Raw genomic sequence first — 17,193 nt, forward strand, 5'->3', positions numbered from 1 at the left:
GCTACCAAGGCTTTTTCTGACGCAATTTTCCCAACAGTACAACAAAAGAGAGAAGTGCTAGCAAACAGTACTGACTGCTACCCATTGCAAGTGCTACCTGCAGCTGGAATCTGCCAAACACTACGGTCGCTGCTCTCAGAAACAAACATATTTGATTTGCTCAGCACCGCTTTGCTTCCAGCCATTCTGCTTGCAAGGCCATTACAATTACACACACTGACAAACCTGGTGCTCCTTCAGTTGCTTCATCTGCTCACTGCATTGCACTTCTCTGGTCGTGCTGTGCAGCTGCACTATAACAGCAGCCTAAGGTGTCTAAGCACATTGTGCATCACATATTCAAAGGTAGAAAGGTGGCTGCAATATTACGCAGTTCAAGCGACATAACTTTGAACTCGTAGAGGCTGTCAAGAGTTATGAAGGCAGTCTTTTCCTGACCAACTTCGTCAATACTGTGATTTGCCAGTAGCCTGTCTGCCTGTCCACGATTGAGAAACACTATGCTCCTTTCAAGTAATCTTGGGTGTCAACAATGAGTGGCAGTTTGTAGACACTTTTCTTCATTGGTGTGTAGTCACTGGAAATTGATGCAGAAAACACCATGTGCCATCCTCCTCCTCCACAAGGGCCATAGGAGAGGACCGAGTACTTTTTGACGGCTCAATGATGTCATCCTGCAGTATCTCCTCCATTCCTCCTGAATTATGCACCTTCAGCAAGCAACTTCCTATACAAACACTGTTCAATGGGTTGTGATAGTGTTTTACCACTAGCCACTTGGTCTGTCTTTTCTCCACTCTGGATCTGAAAGCACCCCAAAATTGTTGAACAACAGCTAACAGTCAGCAACCCTGTTTCTCAGTTAAGCCAGACTGTATTGGGAGTATGAGCACTGTCTGTAGCTGTAGTGGACCACGATTCTTCATTGATATCACTAACCAGCTCATCCTGGACTGGGCCAGCTGTTCCCATGCACATACCTTGAGGGATGAATTGTGGCTGTTCATGACAATTAGTGATCCACATTCTTCTTTACCATTTGTAATGCTTATGATCAATGAGATGATGTCAATGAGATGATGTCAATGAGATTTTCTGACATCTAGGTAACTGTTGTCCACACAGTATTTTCATCTCCTGTAGCCTCACCTCCAAAGATTATTGCATTGCATAGTTTTCCCAAATTTGGTGGCTAGGCGATTGGAAATGGCTAAGGCATATAGGGGAACATCATCTTCCAGAGTACCGCGGCAGGCTTTCTTTCCACAGGTCAACTATAACAGTCTGCAGTTGACCAGCATGAAGAGAACTGGAGTGGTGGTTTACATCTAGTGGGATAGTAGTTGAACAGTCATCTTTCTATGCAGTAGTGTACATGTCCACAGCGAAAACATACTGGCATGTTGTCCTTTGTCCTCCAAATGTCGGTTTTTGGACCTATTCTTCAACATTTTTCTACCATCTCCTGACATACGGGGTACACATTCATGACTAATATCTCTGTTGTATTTGGTATGACATTTCTGGCTGCCATATGTTGTTGTATCTCTTCTTTCACTACCTGGCGTATGAAAGAGGTGATGGCATGGTGATCTCCCACTCCCACAGTGGCACAGGGACCACATTCAGCAAATGATTACATCTTTTTCACACAACTATGTTTCTGTTGTTTCTTCAATGTGCTGGCGCAACTTTATGAAACCTTCTGTTGAGCACCCCTTACCAGAAGAGCTAGTACGTGTGTGCTGTGACTCCTTTCAGAAGGAGTCAGAGTCTTTTGGCTTCTGTCAGATTTGGATTAACGATGTAGCATAGGGCCAATACATTATGCACGTATGACTGTTGTCTCCACATGGTGTCAGGCCCTGTTTATCAATTGTTGTTCTGCTAAGCAGACTAGGTGCTGATTGTTCTAAAACGTTTTCTTCAGTTAGGCTTGCAATTTGTTCCAGACAATGAGCTTATCTTTGTTGTTCTCATATCACTGTTGGATTGTGCCGCCCAAGTACACTGTTGACAGACATATCATTTAATCATTTCATCCCACACATTATATTTGTTGACTCCATCAAATTCTTTCAGGCATTTACTTGGGTCCTGACCAGCATGTCTGGAGAACACTGATGGACACCTAATAGGCAGCTGACTTGCTGCTGCTGCCTTGGAATCATTTAATTTCCTGAATAAAAAGATGTTGAAAATTATGTACTGCTTGTATTTCGGTTCCAGTCTATGATGGTGATGGCTTTTATGTTGCCTAATGGGAACCACACCGGGTCATCATCAATGAAGTCTAACACTTAGTACTGAAAATATGATTGTTACCAGCACCAATGTACATGCAGAGGAGAACTGAATTCATGGACGGAGAGTGCTGCTGTTCATAAGTAAATGAAATATTCCAGAATATACAAACACCGAATACTTCAGAATAAACAAATAAAAGAAATTTTATGAACATTCCAGATATGATAAATAGTAAACAACAAATAGTTATTGGTGGATGGGTTTGATCTGGTAACCTGAAGCTTGAAAGACACCAACACTAAATACTGTGCTTCACTGGATGCACCACAGCTCGCAGCAATATTGCTACATACACATTTGCACTTGGTCAGGGGCAAAAATGACAGCACACAAATGGCAAACTAGTGATATCATGAGTATTCATCCTCTCTCTCTGAGCACAATCTTACATTCAGCTGCCTTATTATCTGCTCACTACTGTAGTAGTTGGCGTCAGGCCTTTGTTACGAACACAGTATAACATCTGAGATCTACTCACTACAGACCACTGAAAGACTAGTGCAGTTCCATCTTGAAATGATCTGTGACCATCCTGTTTCCTTTCATCCAACAGTATACAGTCCACAGATCTCTATACATGTCACTTGCAGCTACTATAACAATTTTCATTTATAAAGATACTATGCAAGAACAGTGAGTCTTCAAAATTTCCAAATTCTCCATGTCATTTTCTGGTTTTTCTGAGCTCATATTTCGCTTAGTCCTTAACAAATTTTAATCAGTTTTATGACAAACCCTACAATTTTTTTCGATGTACAGGAATATGATGGAGGCTATACTCGAAATTAAAAAGCCTTTAAAATAAATGTGGTTTATTTTAACCAAGAAATGAACATGCCAGCATCTGGCAACCGAATTAAGTCTCAAAAGTAAAATGAACTAAAAGTTACAGGAAAATTAGAATGAGATTAGGTTGCAAAGGAAGCAAAACATCATTAATAAAACATTTCTGTGAGAAACAAAGAGCTGCTGGAAGTGCACACTGACAAAAACTGTGGTATCGACAACATCTATGTTAACTGCACTGGCAACTTGCTAGTAGTTACCTGAGAGATGGCACTTCATTGTGCCACTGTTGTGAGCTCGCTATCCATCACCTGTTCTCAGTTACACACAAGAGGACGCTAAGATGACATGATCTCTATTAGTCAAGATGGGCATTTTCTCAATGAGAGACAAAATGTAAATAGCACAGAGTGTATCTTGAAGCTTTAGAAGTTTTATGTACGATCCGTCACCACCTGCATTGACAGATCATCACTCTGCCGTTGATGCACGGGTGTTTGTGTGCGTCAGCTCAGGAAGGCATATGGACCACACTTGCTGTGTTGGGGCCCGCTGCTTGATGCCAACTGCTTTATAATCCCAACCAGCCATGGCCAGTGCAAGGTAAGTCGCATGCAAAATGTATTCTGCTGCTTCTGGTGACTCAGTGGAAAAAAATGTAAGCAAACCAGCTTTGCAGCTGAATGTGGAGAGGCCGTGCATCACAGTGTATTTGACATCAAACAAGCAAGCACATTTAGTCGGAATAGCTATCCTGAAAGGGACGGTGACAACTGACCTAATTCAAACTATAAGACTTAAAGGAAAACAGCAACAATTAGAGAAGCAGTGAATATACAAAAGTGGCAGAAAGATTTGATATTTACTGAAAACAAATTTTCAGTGCAAAAGATGACACACACAATAAAAAGTGAATTAAAAGTGGAATTAAAGGAGAAAATATTGCAATGGGCAACAGAGCAGATGTTATGAATTGGGAGGTTGGAACAACTACAAAAGAAAAAGACAATTATACAGAAAATTCACAGAAAACATGCAAGTGTGGTGCCAATAATGTCACTTTGTAAAGGTGCAACCAAAACAGCTACTGCAGCTAAAATCACAGCACCACAAACAATGCAACAAAACACTTTGTTCATAAAGTCAAGAACAAATGAAGAGGCAAGGATAGTGCAACAAAAACTAAAGACCTTAATAAACCCAACCAAAGAGAAAATTTGTAGAAGAAAGATCAAGCAAACCAATAATGTAGTCATCCCAGAAACAGCTATACAAAGTGACATGGGAAAGATAATGAACAACAAAAAGGTGCACAAGAGTGTGATTTGTGAACAGCCTAAGAAAGAGAGACCTTAATGATACACAATATACATGCAGAAACTTTATCATAAACTGATCAAGGAAAACTTCAAATGTGACTTTATAGTACGATTCAGGACAGGACCAATGTAAAGGAAAGTGCTCATCAAGTTACTGACGTGACCCCTGAGATTAGAACAGCTCTCATGAAATGACAAGAAGTATGTCTTGGAATTCGTTCTCTGTATGACTGTCTTGCAGTGAAGCAAATCACCACGGAGGAGGAGGAGGAGGAGGAGGAGGAGGACGGGCACTGAAAGAGTGATGAATTTCTGGCAAAAAGTGAGCAGGAAGTACCACAAAAATAGCATGCAACACAAACTGAAGTAGAACATCATGCACCTATGAAAAAGAAGGAAAGAAGTTTTTGGTGAAAATTATGAACTACGTGGTATAACAGAGAAGCAAGATCACAAGCGGATTTAGGAGTGACGTATGATACAGGTGATCAGGATCAAACTGGGCAGTTGTGCTTAAGAGTACGGACATCACACAACTTGAGAACAACACTGTGCTACATACAGAAGGAAAAGAAAATTTGCCAATGCAGGATATGAATCTGCTACAAAATCAGCATGAGACCCAGAGCCAGTTCATAAAGGAAACAAATATGTACAACATAGAAGTGTGAACAATAAAACACAGACTGGAAGCGATCCATAACAGATTTATGAAAGCATCGAGAACATGATGCAACTCGCTAGGCTGGAAGAGCTGATGATGCTTACTACAGTATTCAACATCTGGTAAGGAATATGCATCCAGAAGGGGGTATATTACTTTTCCTGTACCTGATTTCAGAGAGATTCCATCTCAAAATGAACAATTTGCAACAGAATTGAAAAAAAACTGGAGAAGTTACTAAAATAGGTTTCTGCCAGAGGAAATGAATCATTACCCTTGGATATGTTGTACAGGCACGTTGTGATGATGCATGGCTATATAGCATAGGATTACAGATGAGAAGGTAAGGTTGTCAAATACGTACCCATCATCCCTTATAGAGATAAAAATAAGACGATTTAATGCCATGAGAGGGGTCGGTCAGCATATTGCATGAGGCTAGAATAGTAGCAGAAGAGTTGTAGTTAGATGTATTGTGCATCCAAGGACTGTATACTAAGGGATGAAAACCACCCAAAATGTCAATAACTGCCCAGATAGTCACCCAAGGATAACATCTTGTGGCAGCAGTAATAGTATTTAACAAGACCATAGCAGTAACAACAACATCACAGTACTATTTAGAACACACAACCTGTGTGGAAATGTTAATCAGAAGGGAGAATTGCATCCTGGTTCCTACATATTTTCAATTTAGAGATGACACCAATGAGTATCTGCTGAGACCAAAGGATATTAATTACCTAGGATGAATTAATCCTCTTGATTACTCCACTAATGCAAATGCAGATTCAGTAGTGTGGCATAGCTGCCTGATTGATAGCCATGGAAAATAGCTGTAAGAAGCCATTATGTAACAATGTACAGGTACTGAAGGCACCTCACAATTTGCCTACCTATGAAGTGAGGGTTGGAGGAATGTCAAATATAAACATTACTTTAGCAAATAAGGCCGCAGTGTGCCAGATTAAAACGCTGGGAGGCTGAGAGTGGAATTATGTTGAGTGATCACAATATCGTACACTCTCCCATCACTCAAAGGAAAATCCAAGACGTCACAGGATGTGTGTGCACAATACCCAAATATAAAATCAAGGGGGCTAACTGGGAAGAGTTAAGAAGGGTGTTTCACTGTCCAAGAAGTCTATTTCTGGGTGATAATGTAGATGTTAAAGCGCAAAAATTGACAGTGGCTACCCACATAGCAAAGGAGGCACTGATACCTGTCAGGAGAGGTAATTCTAGAGGAGTACCTTGTATGTGGATTGAGGCACTACAGAAATTCAGATGTCAAGTAAGAAAGCCACGAAGGGATACCGAACCCATGAAGGAGTCTCAAAGTTGCATAGAAACAGGTATGTTAAACAATGTTTTAGGGACGAATTGTGGGGAACAAAATTAGAATGATGGAAGCAATTTGTGGAGGCTAACTATGAAATTGATCCCTGGTGTGTACCACATAAAACAGTCTGCAAAGAAATACGTTCACCAACTGTCTTATCCATGCTCAAAAGGAATGGTATTTGAAAAATTATGCAAGAGGTTACAAGATCAGACTGCTACGTGGGATGAGTCGCTAACCAGTATGGCTTTAGAAGAGGCAAGTCAACATAAGAGGTAGTTAGTAGGGCAATTTTGCTAGTGACAGATATTCATTCTAGGTACAATGATACGGCTGGCACTTTTGGTAACCTATGGTGTCCGACTTTCTTTGGTTGCCTTATGGAGTTGGAGCGTCCAGAAGCACTGTACAGTTGCCTGAAATTATTGCCATGAGAGATATGCTTCTTTCACAGTCCCAGAAAAAGAAAATAACAAAGACTATTATGAAAGAATGTCCGAGGTATGTCATCCACAGTTTTGACATGTAGCACTGGAGCCTATACTACACAAGTCACAAGACAGCGGTACCGTCAACAGATGGGCAGCATTTACAGGTAATGTGCTATTTTTTTAAAGTGGTGAATCCATAAGGATTATAGGAGACAAACTTAATACAGTGCTCCACAAACTCTAGGGGTGATGCTGAAGTATTAAACTGTCACAAGCACCTCACAAAACAATGTACCTCCTGCTGAGAGAACTTGGCTAGAAACTGTGAAATAAAAATAAATGACAATGATTAGGAAAAGCAAAGTAATGAGATATCTAGGGATATTTCTAGACAAATGTCATAACTTTTTGCATCATATAGATGAAGCAGGCAGAAAAGATAGAAATGTGATGAATAAAATTATAACCACTGCAAATAGGCAATTCCAGCTTCCTTTTAAAACAATCACAGCATATGACCAATCTATATTAGCATCTTCCATAGAATATGGTACAAGTGTTTGGGCTCATTGGTTTTAGTTTGTGCAGCCAGTCTCAGTGACAAAAGTTCAATGAGGAATACTACTAAGATTAATGGGCACCTACTGCAACATCCTGAATGATGCTTTGTTAGTAATTCTAGGAATATGCGCACTGGACTTGGTAATTACGAAATGGAAATACAAAAGACGCTTGGAACTGAAGTCAATACGAAAACGCTAATAAAAGATCGCATGTTACAAATGTGGCAAAACTAATAAGACATTGCAGGTACAGACAGGAGAATATACTAATTTCTCCCTAACATCAGGGAGAGACTAAAAATGAGATTTCTTGACCAGTCAAGTGGATTGATACATAACGTGATTGGTCATGGACCATATGCTACATACCTATATCACATCAAAAGACACCTGAATGACTGTTGCACCTGCAGCAACGTAGGCACTCCAGAACACACACTGCAGGACTGTGCACTCCATGAAGATGAAGATGGTAATGTTGTCAGGCATTAAGGATGTTGTATCCCAAAGCAGCACTAAGGAGCAAGTTGACCTGGCACACCTTGGACAATACTGCAATTGCAATATCCAGGAAGGCCAAGGAAGACATAACAAGCCACGCCAACATGCAGCCATCACAGCTAGACAACATACCGTATTTACTTGAATCTAAGCCGCACTTTTTTTCCGGTTTTTGTATTCCAAAAAACCACATGCGGCTTAGAATCGAGTGCAAAGTAAGGTTGCTTCTTCAGGAAAGAGGGAAGGAGAGGGAAACACGAAAGGATGTGGATTTTAAGGGAGAGGGTAAGGAGTCATTCCAATCCCGGGAGCGGAAAGACTTACCTTAGGGGGAAAAAAGGAGAGGTGTACATGGACACAGGCAGACAGTGTTTGTTGGTAATGAGGATCACCCTGTGACTAAACATGCCTTGGTGCATGGCCAGCACATCTTGGCACAGTGTTACACCGTCCGAGTTATCTGGATACTTCGCACTAACACCAACCTGCCAGAACTCCGGAGATGGGAACTTGCCCTTCAGTATATCCTCTCTTCTCGATATCCGCCAGGCCTCAACCTCCGCTAATTTCAAGTTGCCGCCACTCATACCTCACCTGTCTTTCAACAACTTCTTTGCCTCTGTACTTCCGCCTCGACTGACATCTCTGCCCGAACTCTTTGCCTTTACAAATGTCTCTCTCTTTCTGTGTGTGTGTGTGTGTGTGTGTGTGTGTGTGTGTGTGTGTGTGTGTGTGTGTGTGTGTGTGTGTGTGTGTGTGTGTGTACACCTCTCCTTTTTTTCCCCCTAAGGTAAGTCTTTCCGCTCCTGGGATTGGAATGACTCCTTACCCTCTCCCTTAAAACCCACATCCCTTCGTCTTTCCCTCTTTCCTAAAGAAGCAATCGTTTGTTGCGAAAGCTAGAATTGTGTGTGTATGTTTGTGTGTATATCGACCTGCCACCGCTTTTGTTTGGTAAGTCACATCATCTTTGTTTTTAGATATATTTTTCCCACCTGGAATGTTTCCGTAGACTAGCTTTTTTCTCTGCCCAGAGTTTCCGTATTTTTCATCTCCGAATGTAGCAGCATTTCAATGTACTACGAAAATCAGACTGGCAAGACTGTTGGGATGTTGTCAATATTGCCAACTATACGCTCTGAATTTTTTGCTACCTGTGAGAAGAGATGGTTGCTAACTTTTATGAATTGTGAATCGCATGCAGTATTTTCTTCACCATAAGAATAATATGAATATAAACATTTTGCCATGTATTCTTTCGTGTTTGCTGCTATCTCATTTAAATCCCGTCTGCCTAATAAATTACGAAACTAGAGTGAGACAACAGCAAACGCAGAAGAATATACATATCATACCATGTTTATATTAGTATTATTCTTATGCCTAACAGTGATAGAGTCAGAAATGAAGCACGGCAATTGACTAGATTTTTAAATCTAAGATGACTAATTTCTGTGCAGAATGTAATGTAGTAAAGAGGTGTCTGCAAAGATTTTCAAATGGAGAAAAATCTTCACTACACTCTCATTCCGAACAGCTATCATACGCAATCTATTATTTGGTTCTTGTTGATCATTATCAAAGAAAGCAGCAGTGTAAGTACAACAAATATCAGTCTCTTGCCATTGTTTCGGTAAGAGGCGATTCCTCTCCCTTTTTTTAAATTGTAAGCGGCGGTAGCGTGCACAAAAGCAAGATATGCCGCGAGTGCCAACAGGCCGTAAACACTCATCAGAATGCAACAAACAATGCACGACACAGTACAGTAATGCATTTTTCAGCTGAGAGTGACGTAAACACATATAACAAAGAGAACAGCACATAGCAGATCAAAGAAAAATAAGCAATAAATTCAAACCAGACGAAGCACGTGGAAAAGGAAGGGTACCCGTATAAATACGGACGGAGCACCTGACACATAGCAATGGCTACCTGGTAAAGCTTAACTGCTAAGCTTACGACTCGAACCAAACTACTGTAGCTGTATCGTCATTCATTTGACCTAAATTGTGTCTCTCATTACAATGGACCAACTTTGTTTCGATTTGGAGGTGCGGCCTAAAACTTTTCTCTCCCCTTGAATTTAGAGTCTCAAATTTCAGATGCGGCTTAGATTTGAGTAAATACGGTAGTCTGTAGATGGATAGAAGGCAATGACACAGTTTCTCACGAATTTACATTGCCTTGGTGCAAGTGATCATGGAAGCGTGGACTGTAAGACATAACACTGATTGGTCAAATTGATTGTCATAGTGGAAATGCTGCTGGCGTGCTGCTTATGCCCGAAGAATCTATCAGGCAATGGCTGCTGACAGGAGCATTATGAGGGCAGATCCAGCAGTGGAAACAACCATCCATAAGATCAGTTATTATTATCCATGAAAATGTGATTCATATGGTCTATTTTACCTGTTCAGATAGTAGACTGTAATTGTGAAGAATAAATAAATAAATAAATAAATTACATGATCTCACTGTCTGCAACTCTGGCTGGTACACCTTTTTAAACCACCCGAATTCAGAGCTCATCTCAGATACCATGCATCTGTAGACGTACCAAAATTAGAGTAGAAGACTGCAGTGAGGACAATTTATCAATGTAGCATGATGTTACAAAGCATTACTAATATTGGTTCTATCAAAAACATTAATTACTATTTTTGCATATAACTCGGCACCAAAGAACAACCCGTGGCATTAAAAATTAAGTATAAATTAATTATTAAGTGTACATAGTATAAATGAAGTTATTAATGTGTCATTCTTTTTGTAGATGTCTGTGTTTATTCAACAACTCCACTACCAACACAACAAAAACTAAGAGCCTTATCAACTTCAGCCTGAGCAGCCAGCCTCAAAAAAGGTGAGCTGAGCTCTAACTAACTTGTTCAAATACTCGTGCACTACTTGGTAGTGACTCCCAGGAATTCCAAAAGTGACATTTGGTTTTATCTCCTCCTGTTCCTTCTTTACCCTTTTTACTTTCTTCACATACTTTCTGGCACCCATTAATATTTGTCAAGCTCTGACTGCCACCATTTTATTTTTCAAACAGGAGACAGAGAAAATCTTCTGTGGAAAAACAGAGGTACCTGCAACACTGTTTAAATCAGCTCAACGGGAGGGGAAGTTTTAACTGTATTATATAAAGCTCTTAGAAACTGAACAATGACCCACTAAGTGCTTGTACAACCTGTCTTACAAGCATCATGCACTGTGTGTAAACCATGTTTCCTAAAATCCAAAAGCACAGGATTCTCAGTATTATCCTTGACTTTAAGCTTACTTTCTATTTTTCTTGGGAATGTGTTATTACCATCCATGGACACCTGAAAAATTGCCTTTTCACATTTACCTTAAATTGGGATGCATCTCGTTTGAATCTTTCAGCTAAATCTTTTGCAGTACTTTTTCCCACACCTGCTCACAACTTGTCCCAATGCTCTCTGCTAGAAACATAAAAACAGAGCCATTTGCTGGTTTTAGGTAACATTATTCAAACTCTCATCAAATCCAAGCACAGTCACATCACAAGCAGCAACAGTATCCTGAAGTTGGGTCAAAAATGGTCCCAGTCTGATGATTGTGTTACAGTTTGCAAGAGGACTTCAAAAAGCAAGTTACACAGTATTATGGCAGGCCACATAACTCACTGAATGCTGCACTACACTTCAAAGAGACAGATACATGACACTACTTTTCAGTGTAGCTACAAATCTCTGAAAACAATGGTTGGGAAGTTCTACCACTCATTCAATACCTCGAGAACAGAAATTCTCTTTTGTCATGTAGCCATTTTAGAACTGCTACGGGAACATCCTCCACAATGGAAAATCTCCTTCCCCGAGATGTTTTCATGCATTCTGCCAAAAAGATGGAAACCGCAGTTTACTTGGTAACTATTTTCCAGATCAGCATCAGCATCACCATCGCCTGTGCATTCTTGTCCGAAATGTTGGCACCATTACACTACAGCTGGATGCTACATTGCATTTGGTCAATACATGAACAGAATTTCATGGTGACTCAGTGTCCAACCAGTTTACTTCAACTTTGGAGTACACTTCCAGCTGTTGTACAATTTCGCTCACACACTATGGTGCAAGTGTTACCCATGCTACTACACCAGAACTGCGTTAGCAGGAAACACAGTACTCTCATCTGACAATGTATCACTCTTGCTGTGCAATAGTCTTATCATGGAATAACATGCATAACTTATTTTCTGAAGTCTCTACATGTTTTTGAGTTTCGAAGCTGCATTTTGGAGGCATTGTCACTGTCTGGGAGCATATTTGGCAAGATATTAACAAGGTTGCCAATGTTATGAGACGACTGGTGTTTCACAGCAGTGCACAGACAAAAACAGATCTCTGTCTACATCACAGCATCCCCCTGGTATAATCAAATTGTCGGCCATCATTGAGAAGTTCATGCAATAGGTGCACGATGTGATGACCTCAAGGTAAAACCTGGGGTTGTCCAGACATACAGCTGCATGATGCACTCCCTGCCTGCACTGCAACAAGCTAAAAATATGCAGATACTAATTGGAAATACTATTTTTCTTCAGTGAAATTGGTAACTATTTTCCAGAGCACTTAGTAAGTTGAGGGCAACACCAGGATTTTCCTTTTGATTACCGGAATTTACAATCCAGTGGCACTGCGGGGGCTATGTCTTTTGCAGAACCATTTGAGCCGTGGCTGTTTGCAGTAATTGGCATGAATATGGGCACTGTCACCGCCCTAGCAGCCTCAAATCCAGTGTGTGTCTTTTCCCTTGCATGACTGTACAAGCCTGCAAGTCCATACTGCTGAGAGAGTAGTTCATTTTACAGAATGTGTACCAGGCACTGAATTTTTCAGATGTGCACTCTGTGACCTACCAAAAGACTGGATCCTCAGTTAGATGAGGGTGAAATGAACACTTCCAGTTCTATGTCTGGACCCCAAGTTAACACGTTTTAGAGAGGATCATGTCTAAACAAAACAGCAGAATGTGTCCAAGAGTTCACAAAGACAGAAAGCCTCTAAGAATCTCATGACCTGCCATTTTCTTTCCTATGAGCCAACTCCACCCCACACCCTCATCTCCAACCCTCCTTGACTGAGTAAGGCAATAAAATATCGTGTGCACGTAATTGAAATTACTTAACATCAACTACAATGCACAGCAGCATCAGAAATATTAGCCAGTGAGGTGAGAAACAACACAAACAGCCGCCCCTACTGCCCAAACCCCCTACTCTACAGTCCTTACTTGCCCTCTGACCACATGTGTCACACTGCCTCTGTTACAGGTCTTAAAACAACAAACCAATGAACATCAAAATCCCAAGGCATGCTTGTTAGTGTTCTAATGACACTATTTTACGACCACCACTTAAGTTCTACAATGAGTCTTATACACAACAGCAACCAGATCAATAGCTCCTGGCATGCTATAATACTAATTTTTTGGTATACATCCGAAACAATGTACTGTACATAAACATTACACTTGCTAGTATCCCTGCTTCAAAACAAATGCTCCGAAAAGGCATTCAATTGCCCCTAAAAGGGCATACCTTTGTCATCACACAGTCAGTAAACAAAGCAATACTTCATTTGAACAGATGCAAATGTAAACCATGTAAAATACTCTCCACAGTTCCTTGTTAGTCAAATTGCATCACACACACATAAAACCATGCCACAACAACAAAACAGGGAAGCACAGTGAGGCTGCAGTGACAGGCATGCAAGCCATTCCATGTCAACAACGAAGTTCCATACAGCTTGGCTCTGATCAGCTGGCCACGGTCTGGCTGGTCATTGCATTGGACTGAGTGAGGGAGAGTGTAGGGGATGCCACAACACTGGCAGCGGGTAGTTGCACAGCACCAAGCTCAGAATGAATGGCAAGTGTTGTGCTGCTGCATTGAACCAAGCAGAAAGCAAGCAAATGCCTCTGCTCAAAAGCAAACAGGGTGTTGTGCCTTTTCCAAGGTTTTTAGGCAAAATGCAGAAATTCATAGAGATTTCTCAGTTTCTAAGGAAGCTAGGCACCCTGAAGACATACATCATAACTATACAACATCTGAGTTGAGTGCCTACAAGATCCATTATGGGAAAAAAAAACAAAAACAAAAAAACATATAGCTGCTTTACCCATTAATTTATACAAATTTGTTCCCTTTTATCTAAATCTTTGCAACCTTACAAAACTGAGGGTAAAAAACATTATATAAACAAGAAGATACTGGAAGCTGTTAAAATGAACAGCAGGAGACTATTCAGATTCTTAGAGGAAAAAAGGAAACAACAGAATGAGTAAATGAATGCTAATGGTGCTCCAACACAGGAGACACTCAGTTTAGCAACCAGAAATGAAACACACAGTGCCCAACCTCCGCCCCACACAACCAACAAACATTTGCACAATATCTTGAGACTTATCTTACCTCTTCCAAAGAAAATTATTAATGGTGATAGCATTATGTTATCAGTATCTTCATCTAATGTGCCAAGTTCAGCATCACGGTGAAGGGCTGTTGATATTCGACTGGCTTGCACAGCCACAAGATTTCCACCTACACCATTTATAACTGGTTGGAAGACTGCAATTCCTTCAAAGCGTGAGACCATTACATCCAATATTAGGCCACCAGCACTGAAACAAGACAAGCCCAATTGAAGATTGCAACTCCACACAAGCACCATCCCACCCCACAAAATGAAGTTTCACTTCACTATATATTAAAATAATTGCATTCACAGGATATTTTTACAGATAAACAACAGCTTACTTTATATAAGAAAGCTCCATCAATATTTATCTCTAAGGCAAAGGGACATTTAGCTCCATGCTTGCTTCCTCTTAAAATAACGATATAAAGCAAATTAAGTGTGCGATGTGAGCCCTAACTCCAACAAAATTTTGGAAGTTGGATATTTTTTCAGTATTTCGGTAAACTGAACCCATGGTATTTTGTGGCTCAATACAGAGTAACTGCATTTCATTTCATTTCTTACCCCCATGTATCTTTGTATTTGTACTGCACTCAAAGTATCTATCCAGCAGTGAAATATTGACAGTAAGTGTATTGTGTCTTATTTGGAAAGGAACTTGTTTCATATATTCATGGTACTAACTCTTGACAATGGTAATGTGTGCTTTACTCTTTGCCTTCAAGCTTGCATTCAGTACTGCCAATTCTGTCTTGTGTTTTTTTTCTTCCAGTGTCAGTTGTTTGTTAAAGTGATACATAGCAGTGTGGATAGGTTTACCGGTGATAAGTTGGTCAATATACAAGCTGCGTAAGGGGTCACCAAATGCAATGGAGGAATGGCACAATGACCCTATTCTGAGTTGTCACAGTGATGGCAACCAAATCACAGTACTTTGTCACCTGAGGATTGTTGCACTACTCAGTGTTTTGTGTTGTATGTTGTATGTTTTATGTTTTGGTGACAGTGTATTACAGGCTTTTTCACTGTTTCAAGGTATTTTCACAGGAACAGGTAATTGTGGTAGCAAACTGAATAAATTTTACTCTGTAATGGACCACTAGAGACCATAAGTCCCTTATATTAAAATACTCAGAACATACTCCATAACAACCTCCAAAATTTTGTCAGAGTTCAGATTCACCCTGTTTAAAAGCTGTGCCCAGTAATATTTTTCCTTGAGTATTTTAAAATACAATATACTCCAGAAAATTTAAGTAAACAAAATTAAAAATTCTGAACTGAACATAATACAGATTTCAGTACCATTCTACTGAATCTGTAATCCATCAGTTCACTGAGAACATAGCACAGACAAAAACTCATGAAGCAGAATTTTCTGTCATCTGTCCAATGTATTTGATGTGGCAAATTGCATCACTGTTTTGGGTAAATCAAAATGTTTTAACACTAAAGGTACAATTAATAATCAATTAACCTCTTGTTTGTGTAAGTGTGTATAAAGAATCATGTTCAGCAATTCCATCACATTGCATAAGGAATCATCATCAGACTACAATTAATTATTATTGAGATACTCCTGGATATGAAACAGTGTTACATTACCATATACATAACCTATCATCTTACACTGATAAATATGAAACTGTGCCCTGAGCTAATGAGGCATGAATCATAATCAAGTCTCCTGGTGGTACACAGATGAGATTGTACAATCTTCACTAAAATAACCAATTTGGAGGACACGGTTATTTACGAAGCATGACATATCTGTCAACAGCAAAAGCTAACTGATGGAAATGCAATAACTAAAACAAAATGTTGAAAATAAGTCACAATAGTGCATTTTAAGGGCAGTTCAGGAAACCAAAAAAACTTTTAGCGAGATCCTAATAGAGATATTTGATCATTATTGCCCTCAATTATGTTAAATAAAGTGTGCATATTGTGTTGATTGATGAGTTTGGGAAGTACAGTGTCACTTCAGCTAAGACTGATTGTGCAATTAAAAGAAGGGAGAGAGTGAAGTCTGTTAATGGCACATAGCTTATTCCCATTAAAAATACTTTAATTGTTTACCCTTTACTGAACATGAGTTTTCAGTTGTTTTTTATCTCATAAGGGGAATAAAAAAATCTCAATTTGAAAAATGAAGTATTACAACATGCTACAATTATTAAAACATTCTTTCATTCTTTCAGGAATAAGATAATAAGAAAATACAAGAGTTTCATCTGATAATGTTTATATATGGTTATTTGTGATTCCTCTGGTGAGAGTTATTTTTCTATCTCACCTTTGTTTTTATTTAAATGTCATGGTTTTTGAAGAGGCCACTTTATTACATTAATTTCAAATCACACACTTTTGCCAACACTTTCTCCCATCAACAATGTATTAAGCACAAATTTAGACTACAGTGAACCCCCACTTTTACACTTTTCAAGAGACTAGAAAAAGTGTGTAAAATGCGGGAAAATGTACAATGTGGCACATGATGTTTCGAAAGTTACATGTAGGATCTCCCCTTGCACTTTCACACTTTTCGTAAGATATATATATATACATAATAGGCATCAAAATACTCATCATGGACTTATATAATATATACTAATAGTTTATCATCTCATAAAAACCTTCGATGTAACTGGAAACTGTCTGCCAAATAGAAACGTTTGACTTAATTTAATAAATCACAATAGATGTTTTTAGAAAGCCTGCAGAAATCATTCATTGTGTAACTAATAAAATATTGCATCAATTACGAATTTTTTTTCAAGCTGAGCATGACATGTTTCACGAATTTGTTCTTGTTGTCAGGTGCAAAT

At 39.5% G+C, this 17,193-nt stretch overlaps 1 protein-coding gene across 2 annotated transcripts in view; it reads right to left on the bottom strand.

Annotated features, from left to right (window-relative positions):
• The window catches only part of LOC126297849 (solute carrier family 41 member 1-like), a 329,510-nt gene that overhangs the window by 34,635 nt on the left and 277,682 nt on the right, over window positions 1-17,193 (bottom strand). For both annotated transcript variants that reach the window (XM_049989112.1, XM_049989113.1), the window contains one exon: window positions 14,359-14,567. In XM_049989112.1, coding sequence (XP_049845069.1) covers window positions 14,359-14,567 — 209 coding nt within the window. The remainder of the gene's footprint in view (window positions 1-14,358; window positions 14,568-17,193) is intronic.

Source organism: Schistocerca gregaria, chromosome X (assembly GCF_023897955.1).
Source record: "Schistocerca gregaria isolate iqSchGreg1 chromosome X, iqSchGreg1.2, whole genome shotgun sequence".
NCBI lineage: Eukaryota > Metazoa > Arthropoda > Insecta > Orthoptera > Acrididae > Schistocerca > Schistocerca gregaria.